The sequence below is a fragment of the Echeneis naucrates genome, chromosome 5, assembly GCF_900963305.1.
Source record: "Echeneis naucrates chromosome 5, fEcheNa1.1, whole genome shotgun sequence".
In the NCBI taxonomy this organism is placed as follows: Eukaryota; Metazoa; Chordata; class Actinopteri; order Carangiformes; family Echeneidae; genus Echeneis; species Echeneis naucrates.
The window spans coordinates 5,301,117-5,316,151 of NC_042515.1; the positions used below are offsets into that span (position 1 = coordinate 5,301,117).

At 44.0% G+C, this 15,035-nt stretch overlaps 1 protein-coding gene across 1 annotated transcript in view; it reads left to right on the forward strand.

The window, feature by feature from the left end:
- The first annotated feature begins 3,367 nt into the window (after positions 1-3,367).
- Positions 3,368-15,035, forward strand: part of LOC115043322 (plexin-A2-like) — a 56,344-nt gene continuing 44,676 nt past the window's right edge. The window contains exons 1-2 of the mRNA XM_029501661.1: positions 3,368-4,522; positions 6,929-7,111. Coding sequence (XP_029357521.1) covers positions 3,368-4,522; positions 6,929-7,111 — 1,338 coding nt within the window. The remainder of the gene's footprint in view (positions 4,523-6,928; positions 7,112-15,035) is intronic.

Here is a 15,035-nt window from a genome sequence, read left to right on the forward strand (position 1 = left end):
CGGCTGGAGCGTGTCTGAGTGCCGAGGCGGAGAATTCAGCAGGGAGGACTGCACAGGGCGAAGAGCTGTCTCTATAATCCAGGGTAAACACTCAGCAGCATGACTGCACGCCTTAGACGTGACCAAAGCCGGCAGAACAGAAATGAATGAAACGATGAGACTGCTGCTTGCCTACATGCCTGCCCGAGTCCGTTTGGCACCAGCACTTCCTATTTTCTCTTGTTTTCTTTCTTATCTTTTCCAATTCCTTTGAGAGTGTGACTCCAAATTCTCAACACTGAATTTACCTCTGGGTGGCACTGCTGGTGTCTGTTGTTTAAGGTCATGCCACACTCCAGCCTGTCTTCCCAAATGTCATTTGTTCTGCTATTTACTGTCAGACCTCAAGAGAGCCGTCTGATTTATTATTTCTAAAGGACAGCGCGTTTGGTTCAATGCAAATTACAAACAGACTTCACCTGGAGACTTGTGGTGTTATTCAAAGAAAAATTCAGAGTAATGAGATTGCTGTGGACAGCACAAAGCAAAGACAACCCTGGTTGATCTGGTGAAGACAAAATTTGCTTCTCTGCCTCCTTTTTGGTAGCACAAAGGAATGAGGCACATTTGTGCTTAACAGGCCCGCCTTCAAACATTCATTCATTCATTCATTCATCCACCTTCTCCCGTTTATCCGTTTCCGGGTTGCGGGAGGTGTTGGAGCCAATCCCAGCTCACATTGGGCGAGGGCGGGGTACACCCTGCGCAGGCCGCCAGTCCATCACAGGGCCAACACACACAGACAGACAGAGACCAACAACCACTCACACTCACACTCAGACCTACGACAATTTAGAGTCACCAATGAACCCAAACATGATGTCTTTGGATGGTGGGAGGAAACCCACAGGGCAAGCATGGGGAGAACACGCAAACCCTGCACAGAAAGGCCCCCGGCCCGGGAACCAAACCAGCGACTTTCTTGGTGTGGGGCAACAAGCGCTAACCACTGTGCCGCCGTGCTGCCCCACCTTCAAGAAGCTTTTCACTGAATTACATCCTCTTTCACAGCCTTCTGCTTCAAAGCAGAAGACTCACACTCCAGAGACTACACATTTCCAGTGACCAGCACTGTGGGCTATTTGGTTTACTACAGACAACTGCGATTGTTGCAGAGAGTTTATGTTCTACTCCCCCCAAAAGCCATCACAGTATGGAAATGTCAGCGCTTCCTCTGAAAATACTTAAGAATGCCTGAATACTCTTTTCATTGAGGTTTCCGTTAAAAGGACGAATGAATGAGAATTGTGGTTACATCAACTAGGAAAATGTTCAAAGACTCATCAGCTTGCGAAGCAGATGATTGGATGATTTTCATAGGGAAAATTGCTGGACAGCATTTTGCCAAAAATAAAGAATCTGTAAAAATTACAGCCAAGATGTGCAGCCAAATCACCGCTTTCTTAGAACGAATAAAAGCAAACTGTTTTTTTTTTTTTTTGCATCAAGTTAGTATAAAAATGGTCAAGAAAGTAGAAGAGGAAGCTTCTGACATCCTGCCATTTAAAGCAGAGAAAGCTAAAGAAGTGGTAAAAGGAGAGCGTGATTATGATCCTCTGTGTCAGTGTTGTGTAAAAAGAAAGAAGAAAAGGAAACTCTGAACTTCAGATTTCAATGCAGCCATAGAATGTGTGAAAGATATTACTCTTCGGTGGCCAATTACTGGCAGAGCTGCTCACACTGAGTCTGCCAAATTGAGCAGAGTAGGTCGAGACACTCGAGTGACTTCTCCCCCGGTGTGAGTGTGGCGGGAACAGATGGACAGGAGATGCTGGAGTGGAGCTGGAGTCGTCCCAGCCAGCTCAGTGTCAGTCCATCCGTTCCATCGCTGGCTCCGACTCAACTCAGCCGGACATCCTGTTAGTCAGCCAATGGAGAGCACCCACCGCGTCATGACCCCGGCATTAGGATCTGACATGGCTGTCTTCATTTAACCTTTACTTATACCAGGAAATCTCGCTGAGAAAACACCCTGTTTACGTTAGCTCCGGCCAAAAGAGACTGTTGCCTTTGCGCTGAGGTTGTCTAGCATGTTGGCAGCATCTCTGTAAAGGACATTTAGACACTTCACTGAGGGTGGTAAACAGATTTTTCAAAAAAGTGTTATCATAATAAGAGTGTGATGGGGCCTTCAGCATGGAAAGGGGGAGGACAAAGGAGGCGGATGGAAGGAAGGCTTGGGAGTGGCACACACAGGATTCAGGATGATGTAGGTGTCTTAATTTATGGCCTGTCCTCCTATGCAGACAGTTTTATTACTGCATTAATGGACTTGGATGAAGTAAGAGCGTATGTGAAGCCACTTCATCTCCAACACTTTCTGTCTTTTTTATTTTGAGATAAAAACGTGTTGTTTGTTTTTTTTTTTTTGTTCCAAATTAGCTCATTTTGTTTCAACTGCATCAAAAGTACCTTGCATAAGAGTAAAAACTCCGTCTCAAAGCAGTTTTGACGAGGGAAACAAAAGCCATAAACACATCACACATCCGTTGCCATGTGTCCAACTCATCCGTCCTCCAGTTCGTCATCTGTCTGAGAGACATTGTTTGTCCCCCGGAAATATCTCAATAAAATGTGCTAATGAAATTATACAGGGAAGAGTGAGCGTTCTGCTGCCTGGCTCAGAAACTCTAATGACTCCCTCCATCCCTGGAAAAAGCCTGATTAATTTAGGAATGTCGGCTGCAGTGGAGAGTGATTAATTCCTCTTGGATTCAACCATTTAAATGAACAAGGCAGAAGGGAGAAAGGAAAACAGGCAGCCCAAAATATGGAAGCATAATTAATACATTTGGATCATTTAATTAGCCGCCCAAATGGAGGGAAGGCACAGCTACAGCGTGTCACTGCTTTGTTCAAGTAATAGGCTGCAGTTAGTTCTCTCTTACAGAGCCATGAATATAATGAGCTCCCCTGCTGATAGGGGGAATATTGGACCATCTCTTCAGTTAGTAAATATGGGGAGACAGTTTGAACAAATGATTACTTGTTACTTTGATGTCTCATGTGTCTGACTAAGCAGAGATAGAGGGTTTGTGTTTAAGTGTCTAATCATACAATGCAAGCTCTATATCACTCTTGAAAGAATCAAAGACATTAAAAATAAGTATCTCTCTTTTTCTTCTTCAGAATGATGTGAAGATCACTTACGAAGGACAACACCAGCTCCTCAGCTCTGTTAAAGTGCAGCCCTGCTCCTTGCCAATACACAATCCCAGGTGTTTTGTCTGAGCTGTGTATTTTTTGGAGATCTGTGGGAATGGGAACGTGCTTGAATGAAGGATGGACTTACTGCGGCCTCCCTAAAGGTCATCGTCCTCTAAAGGTCATGCCATGGCCCTTGGCACTGTGGCTATTGACTCTAATCTCTGTGAATCAAAAGACCACTGTCGGACAGACCATGAACACCTTCCAATCAGAGAGGCGAGAGTGGTCGCTGAACCACCTGACCGTGCATCAGTCCACCGGGGCTCTGTACGTTGGAGCCGTCAACCGGATCTACAGGTTGTCGGCTAATCTCACCCTCCTGGTGTCTCATGACACGGGGCCAGAGTACGATAACAAAGCGTGTTATCCTCCTCTCATTGTCCAGCCCTGCTCTGAGCCTTTGGCCTCAACTGACAACGTTAACAAACTTTTGCTCATCGACTACTCCCACAACCGGCTCCTGGCCTGCGGCAGCCTCTACCAGGGCGTCTGCAAGCTCATGAGGCTGGACGACTTGTTCATCCTCGTTGAGCCCACGCATAAAAAAGAACACTACCTGTCCAGTGACAACCAGACAGGCACAATGTACGGCGTTGTCGTGCCGTCGCAGGGTCAGGACGCCACTCTGTATATAGGCACAGCTGTTGGAGGCAAGCAGGACTACTTCCCGACTATCTCCAGCCGAAAGCTGCCTCGTGACCCAGAATCATCTGCGATGCTGGACTATGAGCTTCACACTGACTTTGTTTCATCACTCATCAAAATCCCCTCGGACACGCTGGCTCTTGTCCCACACTTTGACATCTACTACATCTACGGTTTCGCCAGCGGCAGCTTCGTCTATTTCATGACTGTCCAGCCGGAGACTCCGGAGAACGGGATGCCCGCCGGCAGCTCCCCCGGTGACTTGTTTTACACCTCTCGCATCATCCGCCTCTGCAAAGGTGACACAAAATTCCACTCCTATGTGTCACTTCCTGTAGGGTGCGTGCACAGAGGCGAGGAGTATCGTCTGCTGCAGGCGGCGTATCTGGCCAAGGCCGGCAGGGTTCTGGCAAAGTCGCTCAACATCAGCACTCAGGAGGACGTGCTCTTTGCGGTGTTCTCCAAGGGACAGAAGCAGTACCACGACCCTTCGGATCACTCAGCCCTCTGCGTCTTCACCATCCAAGACATCAACGCACGCATCAAGGAGCGGCTGCAGTCCTGCTACCAGGGAGAGGGAAACCTGGAGCTGCACTGGCTGCTGGGAAAGGATGTGCAGTGCACCAAGGCGGTAGGTAGACCGTAGACAGAGAAAGGCACATGGTAAATCAAGCTCACGCAGTCAATTTGTGGACCCTCTGATTCTGCCTCAAACATTGTACACATTTGCACACACACATTTGGATCAAATAGAAAACCCACATGTTGATGAGCTGCTCTGATACCGATTTACTAAAAGTTGGCTCTTGGTGTATCCAAAACTGTGATTGCAGCCTAAATAGCTGATAGGCAGGCAGCCAACACTGTGCTGAAGACACCATTCAGGTTTTCAAGATCCCACGAGAGCAGAAGAGCTGGAGGAGATTAATTCCACAATGCTAATCAGAGGAGTTTTGTACGGAGCTTTGATTTCATTCAGGGGTTTGAGCGCTGACTCCCGCCTTCTTCTTTCTCCCTCTCTCTGCCTCCCTCCCCCTCCCATCTCCATCCTACTCGCTGTCAGCACTATTTAACCCTCTGAGACCTGTTCTTGATCTTGAGAAATGGGCTTTCTTGTCGGCGTCCAAGCCCGCTCCTTTGTCAAAACTATAATTCTGTGTAATTAGTGGCTTTCATGGAACCTGGTTAAAAGCAAACCATGAAAACAACGATATTCAACACATTCATCGCTTTGGTAATCGCCAACATGTACTTTCATCCCATTTTGCCATCATGCAAATCAGATGTATTGTAACTGGTGGAAGCAGTTGATGGAGGGTAGGGATACATAATCGTTTAATAATTAACTCACTGTGCAGTTAACCAGAGAGTTTTATATCCAAAGTGGGCTATAAATTAAACACCATGCTTCACTTTTGTTAAGATGTCATCAGATACTGTGCCGCTTTGCCTATATGATAAATTAGTCAGTGTGAAAGATCAACAGCCTAATGGTTCTGGAGAAATGGTTTTCAGAAATATTGTTAGAGAAGATTTTACAGACGGCCAATAACTTCCTGAAAAGAAGAAATGCCAATATTACAAAAGATAACGGTCACAGTAGCGACTTTAAATGTACTGATGCCGGGCATGCTAACAAGCACACAATGATATTTAGCAGCTTTTTCTGGGAACCGTGAATATCATCATCAGCATCATTATCATGAATATCATGTAAACTCGATATCTGTTTTTTCAGATCAAATCTACAAAGCAGATTCCAAGAACTTCCACTGCATAAAAGTGAAAAGTTCAACCAGCTGGTGAAAGTGAAAAATGAGTCAGCGAATCATTAAATTCTTTGTGATTCATCCCTCCAACACCACAAAAAAAAAAAAAAAAATCTGCATGGGATTTGAGCATGACATGACATGCTGTGGACACATTTCACAAACATAAATGAAATAAAATGTGCACCTGAAGGTGACACAAGAGCACGGACAAACCAACAAACCAACACTCGCTGACAGCGAATTTAAATGTAGCAATATTATTTCGCCATGCAGGAAAACCTTATAGTTCCTGATGCTCCCTCCCAAGGGTTATTATATATGACATTAAAAATTCAGGAGCAGAATTTTAGACTGGCAATTTTTGTGGGCAGTCAAATGTTAATCTGACGCAAAAAAAAAAAAAAAAAAAAAAAATGTCCTTAATATCAGGGTCCAGGAATTCAGCTCTTGCTTGTTAGGCATGTGGCTCATTTAAATTTTCTGAATGCCAGACGCAAGGAGAGAAATAGTGGGGTGAATTTGGAGATGAAATTTGTCTATGCTGTCTTCACTTCACTGATCACACTGAGTAAAGCTCAGGCGCATCAGTCGATAAAAGGAGACGCACAGTGAGGCCTAATATGTGCATAAGAAGTAGGGGATGTGAAATGAGGAATTAGCTGGCCTAAAAAGGTAGATTTTTATACTGAGTGACAGGCAATTAGCAAAGGTTTGAGGTGCATTTTAGTAGATGTAGCAGGACTACTTAGCATGCAGCTCTCTTTGATGCTTAATCAAAACCTGACATCTCTTGTGCTGTGTGTTTGTATGATGTCAGATCAAGCGATGTAAAAATCACAGAAACACACAGTGTTTCTTGTGTTTGCCATCAGCAATTAGCGCGCTCTATAAATTTGCTCGCTCCCAGGCTTGTTGATAAACGCAGCAGCCCAAACCCTTTTGAAGTAACCATTTTGAACCCTGAAAATTGTGGCGTTAATGCATGTTAGGCTCACGAGAAGTCAGCTTGAGTTCTCTTCTTCTATTTGCAAGTGCCGGCAGTGATCTCAGTCATGTTTCCGGCTCCCACTTACGCTTCCCCCTGTCTCTCATTACCTCCATCTCCCTTTCCTTGTTTCTGTCATCTCCACTCTTAACTCGCTTCACACTCTCTCACACCTTCCAACCCGTCTCCCTCGTATTTTGTCAAAATGAAATAAAATACATTAAATAATGGAATACTGTCTGTACCCTGTACCCCCCCCCCCCCCCCACTCTCCATGCAGCCCGTTCCCATCGATGATCACTTCTGCGGCCTGGATATAAACCAACCCCTGGGGGGTTCTCAGTTGGTGTCGGGTCAGATGGTGTTCACCGAGAGCAGGGACAGGTTGACCTCTGTCTCTTCCTACGTCTACAATGGACACAGTGTGGTCTTCCTGGGCACCAGGAGTGGACGGCTGAAGAAGGTAAGAACAGCACACACTGAGCGTGAGAGGAAGTAGCTGAAGTTTTAAAACTGAAATCACTCAGGGTGTATCTGAGTGTTCACTCTGAGATGCAACCTTATGAGCATTTGGTGACAGATTTTATGACTCATCTTCTTAAAATGTAACAATCATTGGAGCCTGCCGTTGGTGGCCCTTTGGCATCTCTGCCTCCTCAGATGTGTACATTTCTGGTTTAGCTTTTGCATGCCAATGGAAATGTGAAGCGTGGAGCTCAGATCTCCAGATTTCTCAGATTTGGGCACATATTCAATCAGGTCTCAATGTACCTACTTGGAGGGCTTTCTGCCTCTCGGCAAAAGCAGTAAACTAATCACAGCTTACTAGGTGGGATTCAGAACGGGAACATCATCTTCCTGTAATATGGTGTCACAGAATATAGTGAAAGAATGCATGGACATAAATAACAACTGTTAAACTACGTATTCTCATAACTGCAAAAATTCTCTCAGCAACTGGTAGTACAGCTGAAAGGTAGGTGTTTGAAAAAAACACAAACCTTTCTACTGATCTATCAGAGCAATGCAAATCAAAATCTACTCCCATTAATGCAATATCGGGCTAAATTAAGAGAGCATGCCCCTCCCATGAAGTGTGGAATCTTGCAAAAAACAGATTACAGAAAGGAAAGCCAAAATCAATGTTGTTGAGACTAAGATATATCTTATTTAAATTACCAGAACTCTCTGTGACATGCGAATTCAACTTTATGAGGCACAGCACAGAGATACATCTTCCATATCTGTTTTTCTGTCTCACAGCCACAGCATATTCAAGAAATAATGATCTTTAATCCATTAGCGCTAATTAACGCGATAATCTGCCCAATTAACAAGCTAATTACCACAACTGGTTATGTATAATATATCGTGATGATTGTGGCAGGGCATTACGCGGCTGAGCAAAGGTGCAGTAATTGTGCGGCGCAGTGCTTTTAGATGAGAGTAAATCAATGTAGAGCCCAATCCATGACTACCTGAAGCACAGCTGAATCACTTTTATTTTGTTTGCGTTGAAGGAAACAAGGTGTAATGCAGCTCTAGTGCCTCTTGTTTAGCAGCGTCTGGGAGCACTAACACGGCCACCTCTCCGCCTCTGAACATTTTGCTTATGAACTTTTTTTTTCCTGTCATGTTTGTAAACCTTCGAATCGTGAGTGTTCGCGCGTCAGTGGATGATGCCATGGCTGTAACGTATAATTTATTAATTATTCCTAATTTGAAAGCAAAGTTTCAACTTCTCATAAATTGTGTGCCTTTTTTTTTTTTTCATGGTCTCATGATGTCAAAGTTTAACTGTGAGACATTCTGTACTTTTTTTTTTACTAATAACAAATCTAATAAAAAGACTGAGACCAACAATGCATTTATACTATTAATGCTTCCTGTGTATCCAGTTCCTGATAGAGCTTATTCTTTTGTGCCACAGATGACCATTGTTTTCCAAAATGTTTTAAAAATGCATTAGGGAGCCACATTGTTACGCTGACACATTCGGACATTGCAGTTTATTTAGAGTTTCTCTCACAGCAACTGTTGTGCTGCCAACCAACTACACTAACTGTGAATCTGAAAATAGCCATCAGAAAATGCACTTTCCACTCCCGTGTTTGTTAAAAACTACAGTGCCCGGCTGTTTCGAAGAGGCAACTTGATCTGTTTTTTAAAAATGAACCCATATGTGTGTGTGACCCCTTTTTTAAAGACGTCTTTCTTCAAAAAGCACAAATGAGCTTAGCGCTGAGACCGACAGACAGGCTGGGGAATTCCACAAGCATGAAGAGACTGAATAACACATTGTTGGTTTTGGTCCTTTCATTGGGTTTACTGACAAAAAGAAAAATATAGAGTATCACCAGCCTGCTCCTTTAACACCTTTGACTTCAGTCTTTCTTGTTTCTAAGTGTGTTGGCTTCATTTTGTTCCAAGTTTAGATTTGCTTCTGCAGGTCTTTATGTCTAATTCAATCCCTGTAACTGATGGTTTAGAGCCTTTTTATGCTGCTTGGCCACTGCTTATATCATCAAGAATATGGATTAAGGATGAATACAGGGAGCTAACAGGGAACGGCATGCCTGAGACGCATGCATTTCCTGTGACCCGTTGCCCATTCAAAAAAAAAAAAAAAAAAAAAACCTGAAGGCACAACTGCTTATAGCTGTTCTGTTCAAATGAGCGTGCTGCCATGAAAAATGTTTAAATGAGGATAAATGTAGATGCATTTTACACTTTCAACAACTGAAAATTGAAAAAAGGTATCTTGAGAACGTGACTCAAATCCTAATTTTAAAAACCTAACTCAAGTATAGATAAAATCTGTTCATTATTTCAATTGATGCGTTTCTCGCTCTGGTAGTAAACTGTCTGAAAATTGTGAAAAAGATGATTGTACCCGCAAACGCTGAGACGTTCAGTTTACTGATCGGGTAGTATCAGAGAATGGGAATATTTCTGATGAGAGCAAAACAATTCACAGCTGTTGATTTTCTCTCAAAAAACCCATCAATTCACTGAATAATGATTTCACCTCAAGACCACTTTCCCACCTGCACACACACTGAGGTAATCCCTGAGTGAATGTGCCCGTCAGATTGTCACTGTCATAAAAGGGGGCAATATTGTTGGCCCATTCAGAAGGTTTGAGGGCAGGGGGTTTATGGACATTGGTGGAAAGTCTGTGAGGCAATTTGTTTGAGGCAGGTCGGCCGCTGTGTTAAATCAAGATCCAGTGGAAACTGTGTGAGCTGAAACAGCAGCTTTAACTCGATAGCAAAGGCGAGGAAAAGATGTGTGTTACTGAACTGGTGCACAGAAAACAGACATCGGTAAGATGTCAGATTTACTACAGACCCAGATGGCCCCTTTCTGGGAGGTTTGTAATGTGTATTCACCTCATTGTCCATCATATTTTATTTCACACTCAGGCTGGAAAGATACATTATGATCACTTTTCTATGTGGGGCGGCCTTTGATCGAACCAGATTGACTTGGTAGCACTGTAGGCTCTGTACAGTCGTACAGCGTGCAGCTGACTGAGGAAATATGAGACGACTGTTGTGACACAAAGCCTGCGGGCGTCAGTCTTATGAGGAGCATGCTGTCTGACACACAAACACACAGACGGAAATACAGGTCCAGACTGAGGGCAGTGATAACATCACTGAACCTTATTCACTGGATGAGCCATTGGGGAGGGGGGGGGAGACAAGATAGCCTGCTACAAAGAGAGAGGCAAATAAAGAAAGTGAGACGGTGAAAGAGAAAGATGGAATAGCAGCAAATAAAAAAAAAAAATGTGAAACAACCGACACAGAGGTAGAAAGACTGAGATAATATTTGAAAAGAAGAAAGAGGGACTTTTTGTGAGCAGGGTGGGGGAAAAAAAAAAAAAATCAATCATTGCAGTATTAAATACTGAGCGTCTAAAGGCCAGAGTTTGTGATTACATCGACAGAACATGCAGTCATGATTCAGACTCCCAGGAGCCTTGGAGGAGCACGGGGTCACCTCTCCAATCCTATAGCATCACCCCCAAATGGACAGGCTTTGCGGAAATGGAGCATGACAATAAATGCCATCAACCGATCACTCTGGCTGCAGGGTCACTGCAAAGGTCAAGCCTGCCTCAGGAAGGGTGTAACCAGGGTGAAAGGTCGCAGGCATAACAGGCCGTTTCATCGTCCAGGCTCCGTGTAGCATCTCCTGATTAGGCTACTCCAGGTCCAGATACAACAGGAACTCTTTATCATCGGTTGATTTTAGATGGCTAATACAGAACTGTTAGCAACTCTGAATGCAAAGGGGACTTTCACACCTTGCTTGATCTTCACTAATGAGGCAAATCCAGGTAAAAATCATTATCTAGCACTGATCCTGATTCACATTTGTTCCACTCTCAGAGCAGGAGGTTCAGATAAATACAACGCTCGGTGGTACAACTTACATTTGTTAGCAGAACGCTACAATGCTATTGGGACCAAATGAGAGCATCATTAGCATTTTAGTCAGCACAGTCACAACAAAGTTTCAACAATAATGTGCATTCAAGTCTGGTGAGATGCCTCTGCTCATGTGATGCTCCAGACGAGCTGAGCATTCTTGGCGTAAAATTTTATTTTGTTCGATTTCTTCACAAATATGTTTCGTGCATCAAAAGAAGCCTGTTAAAAGAATCATTCAAGACTCATAAAAAGGTAAATGCCCTGACAAGGGAGGTAGAGAGAGCGAATCTCATGAAATCATCTGAAAATGAACTGAAAGTCCGGACCCGTTGCCTCTGATCAAATCAGTCGGCTTTCCGAGCTTTTCACTGCATGCTTCTTCCCTTCCAGAAGCTCGCCAAAAGGCTGTGAACGACACAGTGACAATCATAATGCAATAACTCTGATGCAGGCAGGCAGGCAGGCAGCTGGGCAATTATCATTAAAAACTGTATTTATCTAGGACTAATTTTTGCACGAAGAAGACAGAAACATAAAGAGACTGCTGCCACGACTGAACGGCAAACAAAGCCTTAAACTGAGCTGAATAAAACGATTCAAATCAACAAGGATCATTCCCGATTTACACCAGTGAGAGGGAGAAGTGAGTGGTGGAGCAGTAAGGATGCGTGGATTCCTACCAAACAGAAATCCTGCTCCAGACACCCGTGGTGGCTTTGGTTTTGTTTGACAGCGCTGCATCACCTGTTCGTACAGACAGACGCTCCCGATCTTTCATCATCTTATGTAATCCTCGACGATAAACATCTTTCAGACACTTTGTGCATTAGTGTCACAAAAGGAAGGTTTCCCTCTGCTAATTCACGACAACAGAGCGGTGGTGGAAAAGGCTTTCTGCTGGATGTCACCGACAGAGAAGCGCCACATTATCGAACCTTTGCCGAAGTTGGCTGGCTGTGTATGATTGTTGAACAGCTTCATTCCCAATCATTCACACCATAACACTTACCTATAACCACCCCCCCCCCCCCCCCGCAAAACTTGACTTTTCCTTCCTTCCCCAGGTTGTGTATTCTAGTTTCTTTCTGTAGGAAGGACAGCAGGTTTTTGTCTCCAGGCTACTGAACTAAGTATGCAGCAAACACACCCTAGGATGACATTATACCTTTGCTTACCCTGTGGCAGCCTCAAACACATAACAGTTGGCGAGTGGAATTGATTTTCTGAAGAAATGTTTCTGCAGAGCACAGTAATGCTCAAAAGGACAACAATGGCATACAGAGCTAAACCTGATGCTTCCCTGACTTAGTGAGTTTATTTAAGAGATTTTGCTACTCTGTACCAAGATGGTGTCTAGTTATATTTTTTCTTCCTAGTTCAGAGGGACGTCAAACGATGCAGAGGACATTTTCTCGGATATTTTTAAAATATAATTAATCCTTTAATCTGTGCCAGAAGACGGCACCTAAGGTAGACAATGCTCTCAACAGGCCGAGTAGCATTTAGAGACTGTCAACACAAATTTGGGCTCAGCACTGCTTTTGACTGATGCCTTTTTTGTTTTGTTACTGAGAAGAATCTGAGTTCTGGTAGATATCATCTATTAGCTGCACGTGCTGTATACCAAGAAGGTGCAGTGTTAAACAAAATAACAGCAGACCAGCACACTGTCTCAGCGACTGCAGTTACTCAGCAGCAGTATTTCCCTAGACATGGCTGAAAATGTTAAACTCATGGCAAAGAAAGCCTTAGTCAAATACTCTCATGTGCAAATAGCGGATTCATTATGGCTTATTGAGAGTTGACCGGGTGGGGAAATTCTCCAGTACTCGGCTAAATGACTTGGACTGTTCAAAGTCACGGTTTCTAAAGAGGCCAGGAAGGGGATATTTGGTGATTGAAATCATTAGAAGTAGGAGTTTCAGAGGAGGGGAGGAGCACCGGCAGAACAGGCATGTTAGAAAGAATAAATTGAAAGGATTTTCACAACTGCATGAAGAAAGCTAGACCTCAGGGTGAAAGTCTTCAGAGCGAATGACTATTAGATGTCTTCGCAAGGCGGAAATGGTCAATGATATTAAGAGAGGCAATTTTTTGATAACACATAAAAGTGCCCACCTTCCTGCTTTTCCTGACTACAGTTTTATTTATTTATAGCAGAGCCATCTCTTCCCTCCATGTCCTCTCTTTCTTTTTCTTCCTCCTGCTCGGTTACACAAATGGAAACACACAAGAGGCCTGTGGACTGTGCTGTGGTCAGGAAAATGAAGACCATACGGGTGCCATGAATTGTTCCGCTGCCCCCCTCCCACTGCTTTTGTTGGTGGGCCATGGGAACCTGACAAACAATGGGAATGATCGGAGGGATATATGTCAGTACGGAGGAGGACAGGAAACGGAGAACAGGAAATCGTGTCCTCAAGGAGACAGAAAAGAAGTGAGCACAGAGACTCTGGTCCGGTTGTAGATATTATGGTATGAAAACTTGGAGGCCAGCCACACAGCTGAAGGTTAGAGTGAACTGAAAATACGGCTGATGCAAGTGAGGGGCTTTTAACAATAACCCTGAAAGCACACATCCATTCACACAAACACACACTCCCAGACACCACGACCTCTCTTCTGACCCAGTCGCTAATTGCATTAAGGTATGGGCACTTGCCAACATACAGCACATCTAGTGGCTGTGATCAATTCAGCCTGCCTTTGTGACTGTAGTTAATGTGATGGCTGAATGATTAGTCGTGTCCTGTAATACACATCTCCACCTTGGTGACCTCTCGTCCCCCGAAAGCTCTTCGGTTTTCATTAGCTGTTGTGGTTCAGCTCTATACTGAGCTGTGCCTCATTAGCATTCACAGAGCCATGATGGATACATGGGCTAATCAATGCCTGCTCTCCTCAGCTGTCACCCACGATTGGACCATATGCACAACCACTCAACCCTAAAGGTGGCCAGTTGTCAGGCCCTTATGTCACTGTGTGCCCCTTGTCACAATATTGAGTCAAGCCTGGGAGCATCCACTTTGAATTCATTGCCAAAATCTGTCTTGCTTACAGTCTGTGTACATCTACTTTAGATGCTCTGGCGCAGTGTGGATTTTCATTCTGTGTCCTTTTTCAGTGCAATCAAAGATTTATAAAGGGTTTCCTGCCACCTTTTGGCTTCTTTACTCTTGTTGGAGTTCTATGAAATAGAAAACCTCATTGCACATCAGAAGCAAGAGGATAAGTTTATTGTTGAAGAAATGAATCCAATATCCATGTGCTTGGTTCACATCAGGCAGACTGGTCCTCGGGGATGGATGCAACCTTGTCAGATTGGCAGATTGGGAATGATTGGTTGAGTAGAGTGCCCCATGCCTTGTGGGTCATTATCCATATGTTGAGGTTAGTTGGGTGAATTTGAAGGGCACAGGCCAGCTGGCTACATATGGACACACTTTTTTTTTTGTTTTGTTTTTAAAGACTGGATGGGCACGAACACATAAACAGCAATCATCTGCAGTGGGAGCTCAGTGACATTTACATGTACACTCCCTCACAGTTTAAATAAAATCATCGCTCGAAATGAATCTCCGAATCAATTCCACATGCGGATACTCACGGGAGAGAGATGTTGATGAGTGCATTGCTCACACAGTCTGGCAGCTTTACAATGGAGCCAACACGGCTAAAGCCAAGTGACATCTTAGAGGTCTCGGGTTTTTCTTTTTGTTTTCTTTGGCTCTCAGAGGATAAGAGTACAACCGAGCATTTAAGTTGCAAACCCAGCCATGAGAAAGGGAGGCTGTTTTCATTAAGAACACATGGGCTCAGGTTGCATATCTGTTTGTGGAATCCGTGCTAAGCTGGGTTGTTTATATCCATTGCAGGTTCTGTAAAGGAATTACAGTGGCTAGGAGGATATTGCTGTTATTGCTTTGAATATCATTCGTGGGTTAA